Genomic DNA, 12,061 nt, shown 5'->3' on the forward strand with positions numbered 1-12,061 from the left:
TGGGGCAGCAGTGGTGGTGAGCTGGAGGGTGGCATCCTGGGCCATCAGGACACCCCGGGGCAGGTGGCGAGGGCCTAGGTCTAGCATGAGGTGGGGATGTCTGTGCCCGGACCCCAGGCAGGACCTGATGTGAAGGGGGATGTGCTGGTGTGCTTGGGATTTGGGTCAGCTCTCCCCTCACCCCAGCTCCACACTGTTCAGAAAGCCCAGGGCCTTGGGACCCCTCGGGCAGCTCACTGCCCTGTTCTACCCGCGGGTGCCACCTCACCCACCTGTGCCGTCCTGGCCCTGCCCTGTTGGAGCCAGCGCTGTCCTAGGCACTGTACTGGCTGCTTCCTCTGTGGTGCAGGGTGCTGGGGTCAGGGTCACCCCGCTTCATGGGTTAGGACACTGAGGCTGGGAGGGGAAGTCACAGAGCTGGTGATTGGCAGAGGCAGGATTTGACCCCAGCGTCCTGCTCTTAACCCCGAAGCTGTACTTGGAGACACTGGCAGGGCCTGGCGGGGACGCGGGGACTCCCGCCTGGTCCTCCAGCGCTCAGACTGGGGACACCAGGTGTGGGGCTGTGCGTGGACCAAGGGCCGAGATGCCTCGGCCAGGCTCTCCGGGCCTTGCTGGCCAGGTGCTGGGGGTGAGCGGGCGGGCCATTGGCTCTGCACGCCAAGGCAGACCTTGCCGCACGCAGGCTCATTACCCGCCCTCCTGCCCCTGAGGACCAGAGGCCTGCAGGCACCCCTCCTGTTCCACTGCCCCCGGCCAGTCGGCCATCTCTGTCTGTAGATTCTGCTTCCAAACTCCCAAACCATCCACGTTGTCTCCCCGCTGACAGCTCATCTTGTTAAAATGCGGGTTCTGGTTCCAGAGATCTGGGGTGGGCCTGGGCACCTGCATTTCTAATCACCTCCTGGGCAAGCCGCTGGCCTGGGGACACTGCAGCCACTTTCCCGCAGGTCTCCTGGCTTCCAGCCTTGGTCCGTGTCCAGGGTGCTGGGCACAGGCAGGTGGGGGCTCCGAGGAGCGGGCAGGGGGCCTGACGGCACCGCTCCGTCCCCAGATCTGAGTGAGGGGCCGGCGGGTGGCGCGCTCCTGGACCACCTGCGGAGCTGCACAGAGGCCTTCTTCCTGGGCCTGCAGGTCAGGTGCCTGCCATCGGTGGCGGCTGCGTCCATCCACTGCTCATCACGTCCCAGTCAGGACTCTGACAGGCTCCAGCTCCACACAGGTGAGTGCGTGTGGTGTGGGCACAGGTCAGGCCAGCGCAAGGGCAGGCGTCCGCCGCTTGGCAAAAAGCCCTTTTTGGAGGCAAAATGTGGGAGGGAGGAGCTTAGGAGAAGGAAGGAATCCCCCTGCTTTTCTTGGGGGAGGGAATATCTATTTCCCAGCCTTTAGAAAAGGAAGACTGAGGCAAGGGTTCCCTTCCCCGCTCAGAAGCGTCTGGAGACTGGACCACACAGCCCTCTGTCCGCAGGAAAACTCAAGGGCACACAGCAGGTGCCGCAGCCTTCTAAGGCCCCTCTAGCTTTTTGTCTTTACAAAGCTCTCTGACCCCATCATTCCCCGGTGGGTCACTGGCAGCTGGAGAATGAGGCTGGGTTGAGAGGCGTAGAGGAACTGGGGGCTCTCAGATGTACAGCAGACCCAGACTCAAGTGTAGGGAGGTCCCCAGGAAAGGGCTGGGGCTCTGTCTCTGGCTGATGTTGGATCTGGGATGAGTGGACTGATGTCTTCCATTAGTTGTGGGAAATTCTCAGCCATGATCTTTCTTCCAATACTGCCTCTGCCTCATTCTTTCCCCCATTGAGGACTCCAATGGGATGCATGTTCATCCTCCTTACTCTCTTCCCCTTTCCTTGTATTTCATCCCAGTTTTATTCTCACCCTCCAGTTAACTAATTCTATCTCTAGCTGCACCTAATATGCTATTAAACCCATAGACAGAGTTCCAAATTTCAGTTATATTTTTCAGTTCTATAGTTTTTAGTGGATTTTCAAATTAGCAGTGTCACTTTTTAAAAATTTTATGGAAGTATAATTGCTGTACAATATTATATAAGTTATAGGCATACAATATAGTGATTCATAATTTTTAAAGTTATAGGCATACAATATAGTGATTCATAATTTTTAAAGGTTATACTCCATTTATAGTTATAAAATATTGGCTATATTTGCTGTGTTGTACAGTATATGCTTGTAGCTTATTTTACACCTAATAGTTTGTACTTCTTACTCCCCTCCCCCTATATTGCCCTCCTCCCTTCCCTCTCCCCACTGGTAACCACCAGTTTGTTCTCTATATCAGTGAGTGTGTTTCTTTTTGTTATATTTTTTTAGATTCCACATACAAGTGATATCATATAGTATTTGTCTTTCTCTGACTTATTTCACTTAGCAAAATGCTCTCCAAGTCCATCCATGTTGCTGCAAATGGCAATATTTAATTTTTGTTTATGGCTGAGTAGTAGTCCATTTTGTGTGTGTGTGTGTGTGTGTGTATGTATGTATATACACCACATCTTCTTTATCCCTTCATCTGTCGATGGACATTTAGGTTGCTTCCATATCTTGGAAACTGTAAATAATGCTGCTATAAACACTGGGCCTCATGTTTTGGGTTTTTTTGGATGTATACCCAGGAGTGGGATCGCTAGATCACATGGTAGCTCTATTTTTAGTTTTTTGAGAAACCTCCATACTGTTTTCTTCCACAGTGGCTGCACCAGTTTACGTTCTCACCAACAGTGTACGAGGGTTCCCCTTTCTCCACATCCTAGACAACACTTGTTATTTGTGTTCTTTTTAATGATGGCCATTCTGAGAGGTGTGAGGTGATACCTCGTTGTGGTTTTGATTTGCATTTCCCTGATGATTAGTGATGTTGAGCATCTTTTCATGTGCCTGTTGGTCATCTCCATTTCCTCTTTGGAAAAATGTCTATTCAGTTCTTCTGCCTATTTTTTAATCAGATTGTTTGTTTTTTTGATGTTGAATTGTATGACTTGTTTATATATTTTGGATATTAACCCCTATTGGTCATATCATTTGCAAATATTTTCTCCCATTGTGTAGGTTGTCTTTTCATTTTGTCAATGGTTTCCTTTGCTGAGCAAAAGCTTTTAAGTTTAATTAGTCCCTGTTTGTTTATTTTTGTTTATTTTTGTTTTAGGAGGCAGATCCAAAAAATATTGCTACTATTTCTGTCAAAGAGTGTTCTGCCTGTGTTTTCCTCTAGGAGTTTTACAGCATCCAGTCTTACATTTAGGTCTTTAATCCATTTCGAGTTTATTTTTGTATATGGTGTTAGAGAATGTTCTAATTTCATTCTTTACATGTAGCCATCCAGCTTTCCCAGCACCACTTATTGAAGAGACTGTCTTTTCTCCATTGTATATTCTTGCCTCCTTTGTCATAGATTAATTGACCATAAGTACATGGGTTTATTTCTGGGCTTTCTATCTTTTCTGTCATTGATCTGTATTTCTGTTTTTGCGCCAGTACCATACTGTTTTTATTTATTTACTTTTGGCTGCGTTGGGTCCTTGTTGCTGCGCATGGGCTTTCTCTATTTGCAGCACGTGGGGGCCACTCTTCGCTGCGGTGCGTGTGCTTTTCACTGTGGTGGCTTCTCTTGTTGTTGAGCACAGGCTTTAGGCATATGGGCTTCAGCAGTTGTGGCACACAGGCTCAGTAGTTGTGGCTCGCAGGTTCTAGAGTGCAGTCTCAGTAGTTGTGGTGCATGGGCTTAGTTGCTCTGCGGCATGTGGGATCTTCCCAGACCAGGGCTCGAACTTGTCCCCTGCACTGGCAGGTGGATTCTTAACCACTGCACCACCAGGGAAGTCCCCCATACTGTTTTGATTACTGTAGCTTTGTAATATAGCCTGAATTCAGGGAGTGTGATACCTCCAGCTCTGTTTTTCTTTCTCAAGATAGCTTTGGCTGTTTGGGGTCTTTTTTGTTTCCATACAAATTCTAAAATTATTTGTTCCAGTACTGTGAAAAAAATGCCATTGGTAATTTGATAGGGATTGCTTTGAATCTGTAGATTGCTTTGGGTAGTATGGTCATTTTAACAATATTGATTTTTCCAATCCAAGAACATGGTTATATCTTTCCATCTGTTTGTGTCATCTTCAATTTCTTTCGTCAGTGCCTTTTTTGTTCTTCCGAAAGAGAGACAAAGTAGAAACACTTTGCATTCTTTTCAATACGAACAGCAAGATATTGATACCAAAATTTTACAGACATTATTAGTAAGGAAAATTGGAAACCAATTTCTCATATAATAAGAACTCTAATGTAAAATATTAGCAAATCAAATCTAGAAATATGTAAAATACATTATAATTCACTTGTATTTATTCCAGGAACGTGAGGGTAGTTTAACATTTATTTATTTATTTTTATTTTTGGCTTCATTATTCTCTCACTGGTTTTTTTTTTTAATTGAAGTATAGTTGATTTACAATGTTGTGCTAGTTTCAGGTATATAACAAAGTGATTCATTTATACATACATATATATCTATTTTTTTCAGATTCTTTTCCCTTATAAGTTATTACAAAATATTGAGTATAGTTCCCTGGGCTATACAGCAGGTCCTTTTTGGTTACTTACTTTATATATAGTAGTGTGTATATGTTAATCTCAAACTCCTAATTTATCCCTCCCACCCTTCCCCTTTGGTAACCATAAGTTTGTTTTCTATGTTTCTGTTTTGTATATAAGTTCATTTGTATCATTTTTTTTAAGATTCCACATATAAGCAATATCATATGATATTTGTCTTTCTCTGATTTACTTCACTTAGTATGATAATCTGTAGGTCCATCCATGTTGCTGAAATGGTATTATTTCATTCTTTCTTATGGCTGAATAATATTCCATGTATGAATATACCACATCTCCTTTCTTTATCCATTCATCTGTTGATGGACATTTATGTTGCTTCCATGTCTTGGCTATTGTAAATAGTGCTGCAATGAACAGTGAAGTGCATGTATCCTTTCAAATTACGGTTTTCTCTGGATACATGCCCAGGAGTGGGAATGTAGGATCATATGATAGCTCTATTTTTAGTTTTTTAAGGAAGCTCCATGTTGTTTTCCATAGGAGATGCACCAATTTACATTCCCACCAAGAGTGTAGGAGGGTTCCTTTTTCTTCACACCCTCTCCAGCATTTATTATTTGTAGACTTTTTGATGATGGCCATTCTGACTGGTGAGGTGATACTTCATTGTAGTTTTGATTTGCATTTCTCTAATAATTAGTGATGTTGAGCATCTTTTCATGTGCCTTTTGGCCATCTGTATGTTTTCTTTGGAGAAATGTCTATTTAGATCTTCTGCCCATTTTTCGATTGGGTTCTTTTTTTTTTATATTGAGCTCTATGAACTATTTGTGTGAACTACTTGGAGATTAATGTCTTGTCAGTTGCATAATTTGCAAATATTTTCTCCCATTCTGTAGGTTGTCTTTTCGTTTTGTTTATGGTTTTCTTTGCTCTGCAAAACTTTTAAGTTTAATTAGGCCCTGTTTGTTTAGTTTTGCTTTTGTTTTCTTTGCCTTAGGAGACAGATCCAAAAAAATATTGCTATGATTTATGCTTTCCTCTAGGAATTCTATAGTATCTTTTCTTACATTTCTGTTTTTTTGTTAGAACCATGCTGTTTTGATTACTGTAGCTTTGTAGTATAGTCTGAAGTCAGGGAGCCTGATTCCTCCAGCTCTGTTTTTCTTTCGTAAGATTGCTTTGGCTGTTCGGGGGTCTTTCGTGATTCCATAAAAATTAAAAAATTCTTTTCTAGTTCTGTGAAAAATGTCTTTGGTAATTTGATAGGGATTGCATTGAATCTGTAGGCTGCTTTGGGTAGTATGGTCATTTTGACCATATCGATTTTTCTGATCCAAGAACATGGTATGTTTTTCTGTCTGTGTCATCTTTGATTTCTTTCATCAGCATCTTATAGTTTTCAGAGGATAGGTCTTTCGCCTCCTTAGGTAGGTTTATTCCTAGGTATTTTATTCTTTTTGATGCTATGGAAAATGGGATTGTTTCCTTAATTTCTCTTTCTGAGCTTTCATTGTTACTGTATAGGAATGTAACAGATTTTTGTGTATGGTTCTTTGTATTTCTGTGGTGTTGGTTGTAACTTCCTTTTCATTTCTAATTTTATTGATCTGGGCACTCTCCCTTTTTTTCTTGATGAGTCTGGCTAAAGGTTTATCAGTTGTGTGCAGGCTTCTGGTGGGAGTGGCTGGTGCCTGCCCACTGGTGGATGGAGCTGGGTCCTGGTCCTCTGGTGAGCAGGGCCGTGTCAAGGGGTGTGTCTAGAGGTGGCCGTGGACTCAGCGAGTCTTTGGAAGCCGGTTTGCTGATGGGTGGGTTGTGTTCTCGCCCTGTTGGTTGTTTTACCTGAGGCGCCCCCACTCTGGAGCATGTCGATGGGTGGGGCCAGGTCTTGGTGCTAACATGGCAGCCTCCAGGAGGGCTCACACTGATGAATATCCCCCAGTATCTCCACCACCAGTGTCCTTGGACCCACAGTGAGCCATAGCTGCCCCCGGCCTCCCCTGGAAACCCACCAAGACCAGCAGGTTGGCCTAGCCCAGGTTCCTATGAAGTCACTGCTTTCGCCCTGGGTCCTGGTACACACAAGACCTTGTGTGCATCCTCCAAGAGAGGAAGGAATCTCTGTTTCCCCAGTCCTGTGGAGCTCCTGCACTCAAGCCCCACTGGCCTTCAAAGCCAGATGCTCTGGGGCTCCTCCTCCCAATGCCGGACCCCTAGGCTGGGGAGACTGGTGTGGGGCTCAGAACTCTCACTCCTGTGGGAGAACTTCTGTGATATAATTGTTCTCCAGTCTGCGGGTCACCCACCTGTGGGGTATGGGATTTGATTATATTGTGAATGTGCTCCTTCTACTGTCTCTTTGGGTTTCTTCTTTATGTCTTTGGATGTGGAATATCTTTTTTGGAAGGTTCCAATCTTTTTTACTGATGGTCGTTCAGCACTTAGTTGTGATTTCTTGGTGTGCTCGTGAGAAGTGAGCTCAAGGTCCTTCTACTCTGTCATCTTGTCCCAGGATCTTTCATCAGTGTCTTACAGTTTTCCGAGTACAGGTTTTCTGCCTCCTTAGGTAGGTTTATTTCTAGGTATTTTATTCTTTTTGATGCAGCAGTGTCACTTTTTAAAAAAAATTTTAAAATTTATTTATTTATTTATTTGGTTGTGCCAGGTCTTAGTTGCAACAGGCAGGCTCCTTAATCGTGGCTCGAGGGCTCCTTAGTTGCAGCACGCGGGCTCCTTAGTTATGGCATGTGAACTCTTAGTTGCGGCATGCATGTGGGATCTAGTTCCCTGGCCAGGGATGGAACCTGGGCCCCCTGCATTGGGGGCTCAGAGTCTTAACCACTGGACTGCCAGGGAAGTCCCAGTGTCACTTTTTTCATCATTCCCAATTCCCGGCTAAAATTACATTTAGCATTTATATCTATGAGCATAGCTGCTTTATAATCTGTGTCTGTGAGTCCAGCATTTCGAGCACCCGTGTTGCTCTTTCCGCTAATTCTGTCTTGGTTATTTTGCCTCATTGTGTGTCTTATTTTTGATTGTTAGCTGGACGTCCTATGTGAAAAATTAGTTTAACTTTTAGAAGAATTTGTGGCCTGGGATGATGTAGTTTTTCTGCGAGAGGATTTTATTTCTCCTTGGCCAGCCACCTAAGGGAGCTGACGGTCTGGGCCACCCTGATGACCCCAGGAGTACAGACTTCCTCTCCCTGGGTGCGGCCCTTTGGGGTAGCAGGCGGAGCAGGGGCTGTGTCATAAGGGTCACCTTCCCATCCACCGTCTCAGAAACAGCTCAGCTTCATCTCTTGGGATTCTAATCTTCTCCCTGTTTCTAGTTTCTCAGTAGGTCTCTGGTGTTTTAAAAGTCCTGTTTATTGAGGCATAATTTACATATAGAGAAGTTATTCCTTCTGGGTGTAACCGTTCTGAGTCCTGACCCCCCCACACACATCACGTAGCCATCACCGTAAGAGTGTGTAGAACAGCTTGCCTCGCCCCCCAAGCCCTCCTCCGTGCCCTCCTGTAGCCACCCGTCCCCCATCTTCGATGCCCTAAGAAGCTGTTCTTTGTGTTTCACTCGGCTTGTCTGGTTATCTTGTAGCGGCAGGTAGTGCGCTGTTACAGCCGGCGTTGAGTTTCTGGGGCTGACAGGGACTACTGGCCAGGTGGGTGCCGTCCCAACGGTGGCGTGCCCCTTTCTCTGTCCCAGACTGCAGCCTCGGTCCCTCGCTGGGCACAGCCCTCCCCCGCCCCCCCGAGGGTCTAAGCGGGGCCCGAGGAGCAATGGCCGGCCTGGGCCCCGCCGCTCCTGCCCCGTGCGGCGCCACCACGCCTGCCGTTGCTTCCGCGCGACTCGGGGGAAACCCAGCATCTGTCCAGCTGCCCCAGGGGCTGTGGTGCTGGGGTCCGGGTGTCCATCTCTGCTGACTGCTGAAAGGACTGCTCTTTCCCCCGCTTCGTGGGCCACTGGGAAGGAAGGGGGCCCGGGAGGGCTCACCCAGCAGGTGGCGTGCAGAGGCTATGAGAGGCTGGATTCCCGTGGTCAGATACGTGGTTCAGATGGCTGTGTTCGTTTCCTGCGGCCGCTGTAAGGAAGCACCACAAACTGGGAGGCTTAAAACACAGAAGTGTGTTATCTCGCGGTCCGGAGACCAGAATCCCGAGACCAAGGTGTTGGCCGGCCCTGTCCCCCGTGAACGCTCCGGGGGACCCTTCCTCACCTCCTCCACCCCTGGTGGCGGCCGGCGGTCCTTGGTCCAGCCTCGGCCTCCATCATCACGTAGCTTGTGTGGCTTCTCCTCTTAGAAGGACCCCAGGCGAATTGGATTAGGCCCACCCTACTGACCTCACCTTAACTTGATTACATCTGCAAACCCTGTCCCCAAGTAAGGTCACATTTCAGGTGAAATGTGACCTTGCAGCCCCTCCTCCTCCAGAGCCGGCACTGTGGCCCCTTCAGCTCTCTCTGACCCTCCTGCCTGCTCTCGGGAGGACCCTGGTGATTCCATCGGGTCCAGCTGGGTAATCCAGAATCACCTTCCCACTGGGAGACCTTTAATTTAATCCCATCTGCTCGCTTCCGCCAGGTGAGGAGCACACACACAGGTCCCGGGGATGCGATGCCACGTCTTCGGGGCCATCAGTCAGCTGCCCGAGGCTGCGACGGCTCTTCCCACGAACGGCGGTCTCATTGGCCCGGCGGCCTTTTTGGTGTCCCCACTTGGACTACCCTTTCCAAACCTGAGTTCTTTCTTCCCCCCGAGGCCCAGGCCCGGAGCCCCCGCTTCACACGGTGCAGCTTGGCTGCTGAGTTTTTCCTGGAATGTCACTAGCTTGCGTCCGACTGCGGGACGAGTTGGTCCCAGGCAGACGAAGCGGGGGATGGGCCCGGAGAGGGGCGCCAGCCGCCTCCTCACTGCCCGCTCTGGCCCTGTCCCCGCAGACGGCATCCTGTCCTTCCTGAAGAGCAGCAAACCGGGCGATGCGTTATGCGTGCTGGGCCTCACGCTGTCCGACCTGTACCCCCGCGAGGCCTGGACCTTCACCTTCGGCACGTTCCTTCCGGGGCACGGTGAGCCGGCACCTGGGGGCCTCCTGCCTCAGCCCTGAGGGTTGGGTACAGGGCCTGGAACACGTGGGGACGTCATCCCCTCGCTGCTTCTCCCAGAACCCCTCCTGGGGGAGGAATGGTCATATATGGAAATGCTCTCTTGAACCTGCAGCCCCAGTTCTCGCCCCTCCTGGGCCAGGGGCTGTCTGCCTGGCAAACACGCTGGCAGGGCGGGGCCTTTAGGACCTGTGCATCCTGAGGAGGGTGGCTTTGCCCGTGGGCCCCCTGAGCTGAGGCCACTCCTGGCGCCTCCGCTTCTCTGCCTCTCCCCAGAAGTGGGCGTCTGCAGCTTTGCGCGGTTCTCGGGGGAATCCCTGCAGCGGGGGCCCAGCACCCCTGACCTGGTCCCCGAGGCACCCCTGCAGGACAGAGGCCGGACCGTGTGCTTCAGCGCCCTGGGGATGGTCCAGTGCTGCAAGGTGGGTGTTGGGGTGCTGCCCAGGTGGCGGGAGGAGACGGGGGACAGGAAGAGGAGGGGCTGCTGGGGGTTCTGGCGAGCTCCAGGAAGATGCTAGGGTGTGGAATCAGACGGAAGGGCGTGAGTGGACAGCCATCGAGCCCTGGGTCCAGCCAGTTACGCTGTCCCGTCCGCACGGTGCTGAGGACCATCCTTCACTTCAGGGACTATGGCCACTTAGGCTCAGAAACGCCAAGTGCTTTGTCCAAGGTCACACAGCTCTCAAGGGGCAGGGTTGGGATTTGAGCCCTCGTCTGTCTGACACCCAACCTCCATGCTCTGAGGCCCCCAGAGCTGACCACACCAGCTTGCCTTTCTCCCCGCACCCAGGGGTCCCGGGGATCGGCGGGTGGCGGGCTCCAGGATGCAAGGCGGTGGGGACCTTCTCCCTCAGGTCACGTGCCACGAGCTCTGCCACCTCCTGGGCCTGGGGAACTGCCGCTGGCTCCGCTGCCTCATGCAGGGCACCCTCAGCCTGGACGAGGCCCTGCGGCGGCCCCCGGACCTCTGCCCCATCTGCCTTCGGAAGCTGCAGCACATCCTGGGCTTCAAGCTCGTGGACAGGTACAAGGTGAGTCGCGGGCAGGGGGAGGGGTGAACAGGTCTGCGGGTCTCGTGGGTCTGGCTGAGTCCCCCGCCAGGCGCCTGGCCCAGTGCCGGTGGCTGTCACCACAGGGGCGCACGGCCTTTATTTCCCAGGCAACCCTAATCAGAGCCCGTCTTTACCGGGCACTGACCGTGTACTAGACCCTGTCCTAGAGCTTCCTGTACTCGGGCCGGTTCTGGCATCACCAAGGGGCCTTCCCCAGCATCACTTTCTCCCTAATTGGCTCACAGCCCCTCCGGAGGAGGAGGCGGAGCCAGACTAACCAAGAATCACTGTGGAAAGGCAGGCGCTGCTCTTAATCCGGCCCCGCCCTGCGCGGGGGCTGAGCCAGCGCGGCGATGCTGCCCTCTGCTGTCCGCACGAGGCACTGCCGGGGAGCAGGGCCCAAGAGGGACCCTAGGGAACCGGGTCCATCTGCTCCACTGCAGGGAGAAACCTTATCCAACGGAGAAGTTCGTTTGCAAACTCAGAAACTTTACTCTGAGTTCACAGTTCAAAGGCAGGTAGTGGTTATTTTCTCTTTTTAAAAATCTTTTATTATTTTTTAATTGAAGTATAGTTGATTTACAATGTTGTGTTGATTTCTGCTGTACAGCAAAGTGACTCAGTTATACATCTATCTATCTATCTATATATACATACATACATTCTTTTGTATATTCTTTTCCATTACGGTTTATCCCAGGATATTGGATATAGTTCTCTGTGCTATACAGTAGGACCTTGTTGTTTATCCATTCTATATGTACTAGTTCCAAACTCCCCATCCATCCCTCTCGCACCCCCCTCCCCCTTGGCAACCACAAGTCCGTTCTCTACGTCTGGGAGTCTGTTTCCGTTTTGTAGATATGGTCATTTGTGTCATTTTTTAGATTCCACATATAAGTGGTATCATACGGAGTTTGTCTTTCTCGACTTACTTCACTTAGTATGGTAATCTCTAGTTGCATCCATGTTGCTACAATTGGCGTTATTTCGTTCTTCTTTATGGCTGAGTAGTATTCTATTGTATATATGTACCACATCTTCTTTATCCATTCATCTGGCAGTGGACATTTAGGTCGTTTCTATGTCTTGGCTTTTGTAAATAGTGCTGCTGTGAACGTAGGGGTGCATGTATCTTTTTGGATTAGAGTTTTGTCTGGATATATGCCCAGCAGTGGAATTGCTGGATCATATGGTAATTCTATTTTTAGTTTTCTGAGGAAGTTCCATACTGTTTTCCATAGTAGCTACACCAGTTTACCTTCCCATCAACAGTGTAGGAGGGTTCCTTTTTCTCCACACCCTCTCCAGCATTTGTTATTTGTAGA

General features: G+C 49.3%; 1 protein-coding gene across 8 annotated transcripts in view; it reads left to right on the forward strand.

The window, feature by feature from the left end:
- AMZ1 (archaelysin family metallopeptidase 1) overlaps positions 1–12,061 on the forward strand; it is a 34,786-nt gene that overhangs the window by 17,980 nt on the left and 4,745 nt on the right. For 7 of the 8 annotated variants that reach the window (XM_060285004.1, XM_060285003.1, XM_030846590.3 and 4 more), the window contains exons 3-6: positions 1,055–1,222; positions 9,517–9,645; positions 9,958–10,103; positions 10,536–10,712. In XM_060285004.1, coding sequence (XP_060140987.1) covers positions 1,055–1,222; positions 9,517–9,645; positions 9,958–10,103; positions 10,536–10,712 — 620 coding nt within the window. The remainder of the gene's footprint in view (positions 1–1,054; positions 1,223–9,516; positions 9,646–9,957; positions 10,104–10,535; positions 10,713–12,061) is intronic. The other variant, XM_060285007.2, reaches the window with a different exon arrangement.

This window comes from Globicephala melas, chromosome 15 (genome assembly GCF_963455315.2).
Source record: "Globicephala melas chromosome 15, mGloMel1.2, whole genome shotgun sequence".
Classification (NCBI taxonomy): Eukaryota; Metazoa; Chordata; class Mammalia; order Artiodactyla; family Delphinidae; genus Globicephala; species Globicephala melas.